Source organism: Pelophylax lessonae (assembly GCF_965119305.1).
Source record: "Pelophylax lessonae genome assembly, chromosome: 5".
In the NCBI taxonomy this organism is placed as follows: domain Eukaryota; kingdom Metazoa; phylum Chordata; class Amphibia; order Anura; family Ranidae; genus Pelophylax; species Pelophylax lessonae.
In genome coordinates, this window is record NC_138772.1 from 354,682,150 (window position 1) to 354,697,951 (window position 15,802).

General features: G+C 42.6%; 1 protein-coding gene across 1 annotated transcript in view; it reads right to left on the reverse strand.

The window, feature by feature from the left end:
* Positions 1 to 1,158: 1,158 nt before the first annotated feature.
* The window catches only part of LOC309557055 (glyoxylate/hydroxypyruvate reductase B-like), a 96,898-nt gene continuing 82,254 nt past the window's right edge, over positions 1,159 to 15,802 (reverse strand). Inside the window, exon 6 of the mRNA XM_082259660.1 lies at positions 1,159 to 1,489. Within this exon, the coding sequence (XP_082115786.1) occupies positions 1,333 to 1,489 (157 nt within the window). The 3' untranslated portion in view covers positions 1,159 to 1,332. The remainder of the gene's footprint in view (positions 1,490 to 15,802) is intronic.

The window sequence follows — 15,802 nt, forward strand, 5'->3', positions numbered from 1 at the left end:
GACATGCCAAATGTGGCATGTCAGGGGGTTAGAATACCTAAAGCGGAAGTTCCACTTTTGGGTGGAACTCCGCTTTAAATATACATCATATAAAATTAAATATAATACATCTGCGGCGGCTGGTCCGCAACCGGTTAAAGCAGAATTAAACCCTTCTATCCTCTACAGCCAAGGAAGCTGCTTCTGTTTAAACTGCAACTGCCATGGTGCTGCACATATGATCAGTTAAGACACCAGCCATTTGATGGTTTGACAGTTTGGTTTAGGACACAAGCTTATGTGACAGTTAGCAATCCCAGCATTCCAGGAATGTAACATTTTTTTTTTTTAAACTGTCAAATCAATGGGTTTAGTTGCAATTTATGATTTACTGCTATTTGTCGGCTCTGGGCTTAAGAAAAATGGCAGCCTCCAGCAAGAAGCAAGTTGTTATGGGTAAAGTTCTGCTTTAAGTACAAAGATGTCATCGCACTTGTAGTCCATTAAAACTCTCTTAAACCTCATGACTGATAGTCTGTTTCTCAGCAGGCTTCGATGCAAAAAAATAATAAATGCACAATTTTTTAAATAAACAAAAATGGGTGAATTTTATTATTTTTTCTGTCCTTATTAAACCTGCAACATAGCCTTTGCTGCCTTATAAAAAGTGTGTGCACAATGATTTTCCATATTTTTAAAACAAGCGTTTTGGTACTGGAAAAGAATGGGGATATGAGCATAGAATAGTTAAAAAACAACAGCATTAGCCACCACAGTCAGGACAATTTTAGATTTTATTAGAAATAACAATCATAAAGGCATTAATCAGTAAGATTATTATATATATAATATATATATATACATACACACACACATTAAAAAAAGAGGATATGTAATCATACCATATTTGTTTTCCACATAAATTAATGTTAAGTGTTCACCATGTAAAACTTAAATTTCATACTTTTAACTGGAGTGAAAGAGAATTTAGTGGTTTTTCCATTTCAGAACAAAGTAGGTCCCCGCTTGATACACATTCATGTAGTCACCCAAGCGGATATTGCAACTATATAGGAGCAGTTATAACAAAGGACAGACAGATCCTGCATTGGCTACACAACTAAGTGCAGGTTGAGGGTTCCATTGCACCCAAGATTTTGTAGTCAATAGAGGAAAAAAAACGCAAAATACAACAAAAATGTAAAGTCAAAACAAAAGATAAACAGTAATTTTGCTTGTTAAACCTGGAGTTATAGGTGTCAGAATATGCCATGGAAGAGGTGAACGGATGACTCATGTTTAGATGGTGGAGTGCAGAAGGAAATACTTGTGATTGTCAAAGGAGCCTTCATGTCACTTGGCAATAACTTCATTGGACACAGGTAGACCATTTACACCATCGATCAAACTTTGAACCATGTCTTCCATCATGATACGTCTGGTTTTGTGAGTTGCACTGCCCATATGTGGTGTTAAAATGACATTGTTCAGTTTTAATAGTAGATGATTTCTAAAAGACAAGTAAAATAAGTTAATTTTATTAGTATTTTGAAAATAAACAACTGTATTCCCTAGCATAATATATTTTTTGACATAGTCTACGTCAGCCCTCAAAAATTCCACTCGCCTGCTCGCATTTTGCGAGTGGAATGATAAGGGTGGCGAGTAAAGGCTTTGCTGTATGGGGAATGTAGTGCCTACCGCCGCTGCCGTTCACAGCGCAGCCTGCATTGTAGTGAGTGCATTGTTCTTCAGAAAAGGGTGGACCCGGGGCGCAGAGCAGTGCGCCCTGAGCCCACCCATTGTGTGACAAGAGCGAATTATTATTCGCTCTTGTCACACGGATCCTCCTCCTGGCCAATCAGGAAGCGGGTCCGAGACCAGTTTCCTGATTGGCCGAAAGGCGAACAATTGCCATTAGCCAAGGAGGAGGACTCGGGAGATGCGGAGGATTAGGAGAAGTCGCCGCTGCATCAGGTAAGTGAACACTGGTCTCTCTGCACGCTGTGCTAACTCTGCATTTAAGGGGGCACGCTGTGCTAACTCTGCATTTAAGGGGGCACGCTGTGGTCACTCTACATTTAGGGGGCATGCTGTGCAGCACTCTGCATTTAAGAGGGCACGCTGTGGGCACTCTACATTTAAGGGGGCACGCTGTGGGCACTCTGCATTTAAGGGGGCACGCTGTGGGCACTCTGCATTGAAAGGGGGCACGCTGTGGGCACTCTGGTGAGGGCGTGTTTAGGGGTGGAGCAGGGTAGGGTTTGGGTGGGGCAACAAGTGGCGAGTAACTCTTAAGGCCTGGCTAGCAGCTCATGACTTGAAATTTTGAGCCCTGGTCTACGTGTCCTTTTTCTCCCAGATGACCTGTACTTCAAAACACATTAACCACTTGACCTCCAGAAGATTTCACCCCTTCATTTTTTGCGATACAGCACTATGCTAATTTAATGAACAATTACATGGTCATGCAACACTGTACCCAATTAAAATGTAAGTAATTTTTTTCCACACAAATACCTTTTTTCTGGTGGTATTTGATCACCACTGCTTTTTAAAAAATTCTACTATTAAGACATATCCAATAAAAAACATCTAAATTTAGGCTCATATGTATTCTTCTACATATAAAAAAATCCCAATAGGAGTATATATTGAATGGTTTGCGCAAAAGTTATAGCGTCTACAAACTATAGGATATACAATATCCTGGAATTTTTTATTTTTTTTAATAGTAGCAATGGCTGTGATCAGCGACTTATAGCAGGTTTGCGATATTGAGGCGAGCTAATGACACTGGCTAGGAAAGTGTTAAACAGTTAGGGCGATCAAAGGGTTAACTGTGTGCCTAGCCACTTTGTGTCCTGCTTTGCAGGGAAAGAAAATTCATTACTTACTCTCCTGTCAGGATGGAGCTTTGCCTTGTTTACCTAGGCAGAGGTCCATTCTGTGTGTCTTCCTGATGATCGGCGGGTGCCTTTGGACATTCAATGGCCGGCACCCACTAATCAGGTTCTGCTGTGAGTTTTTTTTTTTTTACTTTTTTAAGTTTCAGATAGACTGGAGAGGGATTAGAATACCTGTCAGTTTTTTTTGCGGTCTGTACCCCTGTTAGGGAGACCCACCCTCTCTATTTGTCTTGTTTACCATTATCGAAAGTAAAAAAGAAAATACCAAATTTAGGGTTGACATTAGAACACTAATATAGGGTAAATCGTCCAATGGGGACATTAGTTCTGAAAAGGCCTGAAGACACACCAGAATTTACTCACTTTGGAGGGATTTCCTCTCACTAAGGGCTCTTTCAGACGGCCGCTCCGCTGTTTTTCTCCGCTGCGGGACTTTTTTTTTTTTTCACGGAGCGGATGACACTTGTGTCATCCGCTCCGTATGTCCGCATATCATCCCATCCGTTTGCGGATGATATGCGGACATAATGTAAGTCTATGGGCATTGCGGATGTCAGCGGATGACACCGCTGACATCCGATTTTCCTTCCTTTCCGTTTTTTGAACGGAGGAAAAATAGGGTTCTGTTCCGTTCCAAAAAACGGAACAGAACTGAAAGGAAGAAAATCAGATGTCAGCGGATGGTATTCCGCTGACATCCGCAATGCCATTGACTTACATTATGTCTGCAAATCATCCGCAAAAAAATAGGATGATTTGCGGACATACGGAGCGGCCGTGTGAAAGAGCCCTTACTCTTTTGGCTCTGGGGCAGGAAGTGAAAAGAAATCTCCCCAATAGGACACATATTCCCATAAAAAATGGGGGTTTAACCCTCCCTTACTCTATCCAAAATGTAAAAAATTATTTGCCTTTAGTTTTACTTGAGCATTTTTCTTTTCCAGCTTCAGTGAACACTTTATATGTTGTTTTATAATATGCAAAGCTGCATTCATTACTCTTAAACTGTGATGGGCTGTTGCATTAAAGGTGTGCTATAGAAAATAAAATCTTTCTACCCATAGCAACTAGAATCCTTTTTTTTTTTTTTTTCTCCTCAATCCGGGACTTCAGAAAAGTGAAAGGTAATGGGTTACTGTAGGCAATAAAATATTTTTTTTTTAAAGTACAATTTTCATACTCTGGGCCCTAAATACAAAAGGCCTTGGGTAAGAAAAAAGGATTTAAGCTTTCATAACATTATAAGTAGGCAAGCCTTCCTACTAAGATGCCAACGACTGGACTTGCTATAGGCTTCCTAGAGTCTTAGGAAACCTGACAAAACTGTTCTTCTGGGAGCAGTTCTACATTTTTAAATGCAACCTAACAAATCCTTACAATCAGCTTGCTTTCTCTTTCGTTCATTGACGGACACAGCTCCTGATCTTCTTAACCATTGAGTTATACTGCCCCTTACAGGAATAGGACACTAGGCAGAAAAATGACTGGTAACACCTATGGGCAGTCCCAGGGGGTATACTCCCTCGCTCTGCTTTAGATACTCAATCGTTTTTTCTGCCTAGTCAGGAGTAAAGACCGAGTTCCTTGCTGGGATCTCTGGTCCTGGCAAATTTTTTCTTTTCAGATAGCTTTTTTTCTCCTGTTTTTTTTTTCCTGTGAGATCTACTATCAACTGTTGGACTGGGCAAGGGGCTGGATAATCTAGATCCGGTGGTTACCCCAGTCTGGCCAATGACTGCGCGCAGACCTCAGCTCTGCGCTAGGTCGGCCGGGACATAGCCCCACTGGACGGGGGCTGGCCTGCAGGTTAATTGGCTCGCGAGGTCGCATACGACCAGATCTCGGCCCGAGTCCCAGCATTCCTCCTGGCCAACAGCCCCCCATTTCAATGGCGAGGGATTCTGTCTGGAGCAGTGCCGGCCTGGTTCCTGGTATGGTGAGTAGCTGTCCTCCCTCTCCCCCTGGAGGGTTTGAGGTAGACATGTGCCCCTCCATTGGATGGTGGGACCCCAGGGATCCCCTCCCAGTCAGGCATCCCTTCATCTGTCCCCCAATCCTACCCCCCTCCACTTATGCTGGGGCTGTGTGGGTGGCGCAGGCGGGGTGCGCCGCCGGTGACCAGACAATCGGCTGTGCAGGGGGGCTGTACCTGGTGGGGGCTCCTGCCAGGGCCCCCTGTCCTGCCTGGGCCTGTCTTTGAGGCCTAGGGATTCCTTCTGGGTCCCTGGGAGCCTCGTGGTGCCGCGCTGGGCCCCCATTTTGTTGTAGCCTTGTGCTGCAAAGCACGGCGGATATGTTTGTATAGTCTGGAGGCCATTTTGCCGTGGTTTGCCATAGAAAACAGCGGCCGGGTATGTGGAGCCTTCTGGGCGGCATTTTCAACGGTGGAAGCCCCTCCTCATCCCCTGGTGCTGACTCTCGGATCCTTTCATTTCCTGATCGCCGCTCGTGCAGTTCAGATTCTACAAGATTGAGTTTCATTTTTACCCCCTGGTAAGGTTTTTCCTTCCAAAGCGTGACTGTCCCAGGTCCGCTTACAGGCTCTCTTTGGGGCGGTGCAAGACTTTTTACTTTAAAGGGCGATGATCCCGGGTTCAGACTTTGGAACTTTCAGGAGTTTTACTCACTCGAGGCCGGCCTTCCGGACCGTCATGAGGGGGAGGAGCCTGACGGCGTGCACGTAGGCTGAAGGGGGAGAAGGCTGTCTCTAACATGGAGGAACAGAAGATCCCGACCGCTCCCGACCCACCTCCGACCCGACTCTAGAGTGTCTGAAGCCGCCGGGGACGAGCGCGGGCGCTGCGAGCGGTGAACCTCGCTGACCCCCCCCCCCCCACGCTCCGCTCAGCCTCAATACCAGGAGGAGTTCCTTCGCTGTGTGGCGCGTGGATGTCCGTGCCGGTGAATCCTGTCTCCTGCGCGGCGATGCAGTCATGCAGCCGCAACGATAGATGGTAGAAGCCTCTATATTAATTGTTATCGCTGGAAGCTGGGTGTGGACAGAGAGAAGCAGGTCCCAAGGGAGCGGATCTCAAGAGAGCTGCCCGGCCCACCTGAGTCCTGCGAGCGCTGGGAAGTACACAGTGCAGCTGAAAGGGAGAGAAAGACTCCTTATCACCTCATCCCGTCCCATCCCGTCCAGCACTGCCATCTTGGAGACGCTGCTGCCTTGAGAGCTGAGAAACGGAGGAGGACAGGAGAGTAAAAGCCCAAGATGAACAGAGAGTATTTTAAAGGAGGACAGTCTACTTAAAACCGTGAGTTACAGAGGAGTAAACCCCCTTTTTCATATCATCTCTACTGTCATCCGACTGTTTATTAGAAGGACTTTCCAAGACTCCCTAGAGATAATATACAATAAGTCAGCAAGCTAATAAATATAAAGCCAGCACACCTGAGAATGACCTAGCTACCCCATGTGTTAAAACCAGTATATTCACATTAAGCGTCTTTTTCGGAGTAGCAGGTGCAACAGTCTCTCCACTTTTTAAATCAGCTCACGTTTATACCACATGGCACTCCGGCAGCTGGACTATTATATACTGGTATATACCTATGCATAGCTAAATTAGTAGGGGAAGGAATGAAGGACTTATACAGAGAACCATAAGAAGAACACAGGTGTGAATAAGGCTCTTGGATCTGTATAAAATAATTAACATTTTTTACTTCTGTGAAATAAAACCTGGCACTGCCCAAGCATTTTGTATGCCATACAGCTCGAGTCCGGCCCAGCCAGTAATAGCTGGAATAATAAGGAGCGAGCCCTTAACAAAGTGGGAGTCTTAATCAATCTATTTTTGGTCTTGTTTTTCTTTCCTTTTTTTTTTTTTTTTTTCTCCTTTTACTAACATTTAAAGATGGGATCCACCCCAGCCTGTACAAGGACTTGAGTAGGGAGCTGGAAGGCTGGAAGTACCCCATACCTCTATTTCTCACTGTCGCCTGTTAATACGAAGTCAATATAGAGACTACCTGGCCTTATTGTGTATCCCCTTTGGCAATAATGCAAACATATTCCATACTGCCTATCCATACTGTATAACGAATTTTGAGTACCAACATATTGACTTGTGAGATTTTATAAAGGAATCTCGGAACCACCTTTTACATAATGAGGGGTAAATCTACAAGAGGAGGAGCTATTGCAAAATCACCAAGGGTGACCTCAATTCCTAACACAATCAGGAAATTTATGACACAAGAAAACTCCTTAGAAAAAACATCTCAGGAAAAACAACAAGGAACAGGAAAGAAGAGAGTGGAGAAAAGCCAAAAAGCTGAAGTAACTAAATCACCTATCAGTTCAGCAAACTCTGAGATAAGCTTAAGGACTGAAAATGATGAAGAGGAAGAAGAAGAACAGGGAGTAACAAAAGAACATGCTCCTACAAAAGGTGATATGCGAGAAATGTTCGCAGAATTAGAAAAATCATTAAAAATCGAATTGGTTAAAATCCAGACCGACCTAGGACACGTCCAGATGGATTTGGGACATGCCCTGGGCCGGGTAGAAGAACTAGAGAAAAAGCAAGAAGACCAAACAAAAACAATACAGGGAATGAGAAAAGAAATAAGCGAGACCAGGAAAAAAGTCAGAGATCTAGCTTACAAATTAGAGGATCAAGAGAACAGAGCAAGACGAAAAAATTTGAGGATTCGAGGATTAAGGGATACATCACAGGAAGAAAACTTGGGAGATAAACTTCAAAAAATCTTAAACCCAGTACTAGGTAGAGGGGAAGAAGATCAATTACTGATTGAAAGAGTCCACCGCATAAGAAAACCGACAGGAATCCCAGCAGAATCACCTAGAGATGTGATAATCAGGTTTCAAAACTACACAGACAAAGCACAAATATGGGAAAACTTAAAGAAGAACAAATCATTAATAAATACAGCAAATACAGAAAATGACAAGATACAGATATTTACAGACTTAGCACCGGAAACATTGAGGAGGAGAAGAATTTTAAAGCCATTGACAGAAGAAATGCAAAAACAAGGAATAAGATACAATTGGGGGTTCCCAGCTAGTCTAATAGGAAAAAGAGATGGACGATCAGCAAAACTCACTTTCCCAGAGGAAACTCAAGAATTCTGTAAAAAACTAGATATACAAGAGCCAAACATGCCCGGATGGTACGAAAATGACAAAGGAGAAGAACCACGAAGAAACTTTCAGACGGAAGAACAGCAATGGACATTAGCTAGAAAGAACAAAAGATAAAAAATGTGGAAATATTGTCTAAATAAATGAAAGTTTGGAAGAGAACTTTGCAGAGCATGACATACATATATTTTTTTTTTTTCTTTCCCCCCTTTCTGCCATGCTCTGTGAGGTTCTCTCTTATCTACGTATTGATATGAACTGTATGGGGGGACTGAGGGAGGGAGGAGGGGTTGGGGGGGTGGAAGGATGGTGGGGGAGAGGGAGGGAGGGGAAGGGAGATAAGTCATATAAAGGAAATAGGATAGCCCCCCCAAAGGCCGGAATGTCCTTCCAATTGAGGAAGGAGATAGAACGTGCTAATCCATTAGAGCACCACCCCAAAAGAAAATGGGTATTAGGGAGAATGACCCAAAGAAACAACTAAATACCCTAAGATCAAAAGTTGATCAAAAGAATATCAATATGAGACGGAGAGAGATGGAGGCGGGGGGGAGGGGGGGGGAGGTGGGGAGGGGGAGGGATGGGAGGAGGGGTAGAGATAGGGAAACTCCCCACTGCCCAAAAGGAAAAGAAATTTTAAAAGTTTGTCAGTCCAACAACATGGGTAGATTGCTGTTAGCGGAATTTAAATCGGTCCAGCGCTTCCGTGTTCAAGGAAGAGCTGGCCCGAGCAGAAAAGATAGAAATGAAAGATGAACAACTAAAAATAATAACATATAATGTAAGAGGATTAAATTCCCATATAAAAAGGTATAAAATATTGGAAGAGTTGAGGAGAGAAGCAGCAAATATAGCTTTTCTGCAGGAAACGCATATTTCTCTCCACTCGAATATAAAACTTTTTTCCAAACACTTTCCTAAATGGTATTATGGGGACTCACCAATAGAGCGTGCAAGAGGGGTAGCAATAGGAATAGCAAGAAATATAGAATTCTCCCTAGAAGAAATGAAAACAGATCCGAATGGCCGATATATTTTTCTTAAGGGTCAAATAAGGGGGATGGAGTTGACATTAGCCAATATCTATAATCCAAACAAAAAACCAAGTGAATATCTGGGGAGAATCCTATATGACTTAGAGAGCTTTAAAAAAGGCTATTTGATAATGGCAGGGGATATAAATTTTTGTATTGACCCAAGTGTCGATAGTACATCGGGTGTAAGGATGCTGGGTGAACAAAAACTAAGGAAAATAAGGAAAAAACTACATCAGAACCAACTAGTAGATGCATGGAGGATTCAACACCCAAAAAAAAGAGATTACACTTATTACTCCTCAATACACTCGATGTACTCAAGATTGGACTATTTTTTTATTGACCATCGCCTACTAGAATTTATAGAAAGTACAGAAATAGGTACAATCACATTGTCAGACCACGCACCCCTAACTTTAACAATTAAGACACCGATCCACCACAAAAGTATGGGAACATGGAGGTTAAATGAAGAACTAATTCTAGAGGAAGAAATAGGAAATAGAATAGAAAAAGAACTAGAGTTTTATTTTCAAAAGAACGACACACCAGAAATAGCATCCGCTACACTCTGGGAAGCACACAAAGCTTATATCCGAGGAATATTAATATCCAGTGCGTCAAGAAAAAAGAAAGAGAGGACAAATCAAATCAATACACTTATAAGAGAAATATACGACCTAGAACAAAAACATAAAAAAGAATGTAAAAAAGAAATAGAGAAAAACCTTATAATAAAAAGAGATGAATTAAAAGATCTATTGGAAGAGGAATCTAGAAATCATTTCAATAAGATAGCTAGATACAGATACAAATTTGGAAATAAACCAGGAAGATCCCTAGCGAGATTACTGATGAGGAAAAAATCAAAAAATTACATAGAAAAAATTAAAAACAGTAAAAACGAAATAATCAATTCAACCACAGGAATAGCTAAAGCCTTTCATGCCTTTTATAGCACTTTATACAATGTCCGAAAGGAAGAAACCCCGAAAATAAGACAGGAAAAAATAATAAAGATCCAAAAATATATTAAGGAAGCAGATCTGCCTAAAATTCCAGAAGACAAATTGGAACTTCTTGAAGCTCCAATTACTGAAAATGAAATAAGAGAAGCATTAAAAACTATTTAAAATGGAAGGAGCCCAGGTCCGGACGGATACACAATAAAGTACTATAAAAGATTCAAAGAAATATTAATTCCAAAAATGCAAAAATATTTGAATAAAATAGGGAAGGAAGACCTAAGAGAAGAATCTCTAATGGCATACATTACGGTAATACCGAAAGAAGGGAAAGATCAAACCCTCTGTTCTAGTTATAGGCCAATTGCGTTGTTAAACGCAGACACAAAATTATTTGCGAAAATCTTGGCAACAAGACTAAAAGAGTTACTAAAAATGTGGATCCATCCGGACCAAACTGGTTTCGTCCCAGGCAGAGAAGGGAAGGATAATGTGATTCGTACCCTGCTTCTACTACAAAAAACAAAAAAATATGAGGTCCCCTCCATCCTATTATCAATTGATGCTGAAAAGGCTTTTGATAGGGTGGACTGGGACTTCATGAAAGAAACCATAAAAAACTTAGGGATGGGGTCAAGAATGAGGCAATGGATAGAGGCACTATATAATAACCCTACGGCAAAAATTAAAATAAACGGAAGCTTATCAGAGAAATTTGGAATGAGCAATGGGACGAGACAGGGGTGTCCTTTATCACCCCTACTGTTCGTACTAACCCTGGAACCATTATTGGCAAAAATTAGACAAAATAAAGATATAAAAGGAGTAACGGTAAACCAAGACGAGCACAAAATCGCAGCATATGCGGACGATTTATTATTCATCGTTACAAATCCAAGGATTACTCTTCCAAACATTCAAAAGGAGTTAAAAGATTATGGAAAGTTGTCAAACTTTAAAATAAATCCAATAAAATCAGAGATTTTGAATATAAGGTTAAATACCCAGGAAGAACAAATAATAAAAACATACTTCCCATATACGTGGACAAAAGAAAAATTAAAATACTTAGGGATATATTTAACACCACAAATTGGAAAATTATATCAAGCTAACTATATACCGTTATTGAACGAAATAAAAACAGACATAAGAAAGAAATCAAATGGTTTAATCTCATGGATCGGAAGGAATAACGTTGTTAAGATGTTTATCTTGCCAAAAATCTTATACACCTTCTCCTTGCTGCCAATAAACATCCCCGCAACTTTCTTTAGGGTAATAAGAACTTTATTGACAAAATATATATGGCAGTGGAAAAAACCCAGAATACAGTACAAGATCCTTACAAGAAGTAAAACACAAGGAGGATTAGCAACTCCAGATATAGAAAGGTATTATAAGGCAGTAATTATTACACGAATGGTGGACTGGACAAAAACAGAAAAGAGGGAAAAAAGATGGGTAGAGATAGAATGTGCACAAAATAATAATCACCTACACAAAACAATATGGATACCACCAAAATATAGGGAAATACAGGGAGCACATGAAATGACAAAGGTAGTTTATAAAATATGGGATGGGATTAACAAACAATTGAAATGGGAATACAATTCACCAATGATAGCATTAAATGGCACTAAATACTTCCCACCAGGGAAAGAAGAAAAGGGTGGAAATTGGATAGGGAACACTCAATTAAAAGATATTCTACACAAAGGTCACATAAAAACACTTCAGAAATTAAAACAAGAAAATAAAAATATAAAAATAGATGATTGGAGATATCTCCAGCTGAGACATTTTGTCAGCTCATTGCCACAGCCGATTAGGTCGGAAAAAAATCTTAATAACATCGAGAAACTGAGTTATTCCTCCACGCAAAGGCATGGAGTCTCTCTGATCTACAAAATGCTGATGGAATGGCACAGTCTGGAGAAACCTCCATATATAGTAAAATGGGAAAAAGAAATTGGGACACACTTGCAAGGACAGGAACTTGGGACTGTATTAAAGGTGGTCGGATCCACAGCCACAGACGTAAGCACAACAGAATTAAATTATAAATGTCTGCTTAGGTGGTACATCACCCCAGAAGTAATAAATAAATACCAACCAAACAAGATAGACAAATGCTGGCGGGATTGTGGCAACATAGGTACAATGTACCATCTATTTTGGGATTGCCCCAAGATAAAAGATTTCTGGCTAGAAGTTAGACAACTGATTGAAGAAATCACTGGAATAAAAATACCAAACGATCCATGGGTCTGCCTCTTTCACAAAACAATAATACCTTTAAAAAAATATAATATGACTCTTGTACCAACATTGCTGAATATAGCTAAGGGAACCATACCAAAAAAGTGGAGAGAAAAGGAGAGCCCGAAAATAAAGGAATGGTGCAAAAAGATAAATAACAACTTTAATATGGAATATATATGTAACACACAAGAGGAAATTCCAGTAAACATGAAAAGAAAATGGGGAAAATGGAAAGAATTTAAAAAATCAACTAAATATATCGAAATAAATAGTTAAGCATATCTACCATGGGGAGGCATTGTAAAATGGAAGTGGTGGCAAGAAGGGGAGGAATATTGGGAAGGGGGGGGAGGGAGGAAAAGGGAAAATATTTATGATATTTTAGTATTTGATTCATTGTATTTCTTTTCTGCATAACCTTAACATGTAAAATGTGAATCCTACTTTGAGAAATACTGTTGTAAACTTAAATTTTATATGCAAATAAAAATAAAGTAAAAAAAAAAAAAAAGGAGTTTTACTCACTCATTTACAGTCCCCAGGAAGGAAGACAAGGTGCATCCAATTCTGGACCTCAAGGCACTGAACTGCTTTGTGCGGGTGCAGAAGTTCAGAATGGAGTCCATTCACACGGTGATGGCTTCCCTGCATCAGGGAGATTTTCTTTTCTTCATTGACATCAAGGACGCTTACCTTCACATTCCAATATGGGTCAGTCTCCAGCACTTCCTCCGCTTTGCCGTGGGAGAGAAGCATTATCAGTTTGTGGCGTTACCCTTTAGTCTCGCCTCTGCTCCTGGGGTCTTCACAAAAGTGTTGGCCCCGGTGCTAGCATTGTTACGCCAATGGGGGATCGTGGTACTGGGCTATTTGAACGGCCTCCTTCTGTGAGCTGATTCTCCTAATGCTCTGGTAGAAAACCTGGAAAACACCATACGAGCTTGAGGGAGTTTAGCTGGATTTTAAATTTTCAGAAATCTGCTCTGGTTCCGTCCACAAAGCTGGACTATCTGGGTCTGACTCTGGACTCTTCCTTAGCCAGAGTGCTCCTTCCTCTTGACAAACTCAAGAAACTGCAGACTGTAATTCATCTCCTGCTGTCCAGCAGATGGTCATCCCTCTGGACTGGCATGCGGCTGCTGGGCCTGATGGTGTCTACCTGCGAGACGGTTCCGTCTACAAAGTTCCATATGAGGTCCCGGCAAGGGAGATTCTGGCCAAATGAGGCAAGAATTCGCAGTCTCTGGACAATCAGGTCTGGCTGAGCCGTTAAACGAAAGAGTGTCTAATATGGTGGCTTCATTCTTGGGCTGGGCAAATCCTTCCTCCCCTTGTATTGGACAGTGGTCACCATGGATGCCAGCCTGTCCGGCTGGGGAGGCGTCTTCTGGCAAAAATTCTGCTCATGGGATCTGGACACTGGAAGAATCCAGACTACCGATCAATGTCTTTAAAACTCTGAGCGATCAGACTGTGTCTGGAACATTGGACAGATCGTCTTCAGGGATGTCCAGTGCGCATTCAGACAATGCCAGGCCGTGGCTTATGTCAATCACCAGGGGGGCACAAGAAGTGTCCTGGTGGCTGTGGAGGTAGCTGGCATTCTAAGGTGGGCAGAGCGGTTCGTTCCAGCCCTCTCCGCCGTACACATTCCTGAGGTGGAAAACTGGCAGGCAGATTACCTCAGTCAGCAGGCGTTGGACCATGGGGAGTGGTCCCGTCATCCGGAGGGATTTCATTAGTTGAGTCTCCGGTGGTGCATCCCCGAGGTGGGTATGTTGGGGTCCGGGCTCAACAGAAAGTTTGAATTTTGTGGCTCGGTCACAGGATCCACTGGCAGAAGCCCCAGACACACTGGTGGCTCAGTGGGGTATCGTCTGATTTACGCCTTCCCTCCTCTCAAGCTTCTGCCAAGACTTCTACGCCGGATTGAGGCATAAGGGATTTCAGTTATCTTAGTGGCCCCGGACTGGCCTCCCTTGGCTTGGAGAGTTGATCTGGTGCGGATGGTCGCTGATGTTCCTTGGAAGCTTCCTCTCAGGGAGGACCTGCTGTCCCAAGGACCAATCTTCCATCCTGCTTTAGTCGATGGCTTTGATGGCTTGGTTGTTAAACGCTAGGTGCTGATGTATTGAGGTTTGTCTGAGTCAGTGATTCCAATGCTGTTAAAAACTAGGAAATCTATTTCCAGGCAGATCTACCATTGTACGTGGAAGACGTACATTGCGTGGTGTGGGTCTCTTGGGGTTCATCCTCACTCTTTTTTCGGTGGCGCGGATCTCGACCTTCCTTCAACTGGGGGGTTGAGCAGAAACTGGCCTTGAGTACCATCAAGGGTCAGGTGTTGGCCTTATTGACCTTCTTTCAACGGCCCTTGGCGACATACTCCCTGGTGCGTTCTTCAGGGAGTTAGGCACTTGACCCCTCCAGTGCAGTCTCCATTGCCACCATGGGACCTCAATTTGGTGGTCTCAGTCCCCCAGAAGCCTCCTTTTGAGAATCTTCAGGAGATTCCCCTGCTTATGTTGTCCCAAAAGTTGGCCTTTTTGGTGGCTATCACCTCTGCGCACAGGGTGTCAGAATTGGCGGTGTTATCTTGTCGTTCACCTTACTTGATGGTTTACAGAGAGGTGGTTTTTCGCCCCTGTCCGTCATTCCTTCCAAAGGTTGTCTCAGGTTTTCATTTGAATAAAGACATTGTGTTGCCTTCTCTGTGTCCCAGGCCACAACATCCAAAGGAAATTGCTTTGCATGCCTTGGATGTGGTCCGGTGCAATTAGAGTGTACCTGGAAGCTACTGATTCTTTTAGGAAGTCAGACTCACTATTTTTGCTCACGGATGGGCCTCGGAAAGGGTTGTCTGCTTCCTCTGCGACCATTTCCAGATGGATCAGACAGACAGGGATTCAGGCCTATTCCATCAGGGGTCAGGTTCCTCCTTTCCCTGTCAAGGCACACTCTACTCGGGCGCTCAGTACCTCCTGTGCCTTCCGTCATCAGGGGTCAGTGAAGCAGGTTTGCAAGGAGGCCACCTGGTCGTTGGTGCACACTTTCACCAAATTCTATAAAGTGGATGTGTTGGCATCTGCGGATACTTCCTTTGGCCACAAGGTTTTGCAGGCTGCTGTTTGGAGGACCTGGTCCTCTTTGAGGATGTATTGTTTGTTTCAGGGGAGCTCCAGTTGTTTTGGTTGAGCTCCTGTTTACCTGGTTGGCTATAGTTAGCTTTGGGAGTTTCTTTTTCGCTGTTCCCACCCCTCATGTTTAACACTGCTTTGGGACATCCCAATGGTTAAGATGTTTAGGAGCTGTGTCCGTCAATGAACGAAAGAGAAAATGGGATTTTTGACTTACCATAAAATCCATTTCTCTGATGTTCATTGACGGACACAGCACTCACCCATCCCTCTGTGGAGTTGTCATTCTTCTGACACTGCTTGTAACAAAACTGAGTACCTATAGCAGAAAGAGGGAGTATACCCCCTGGGACTGCTCATAGGCGTAGCCAGAGTTTTTTTTTTCTGCCTATTG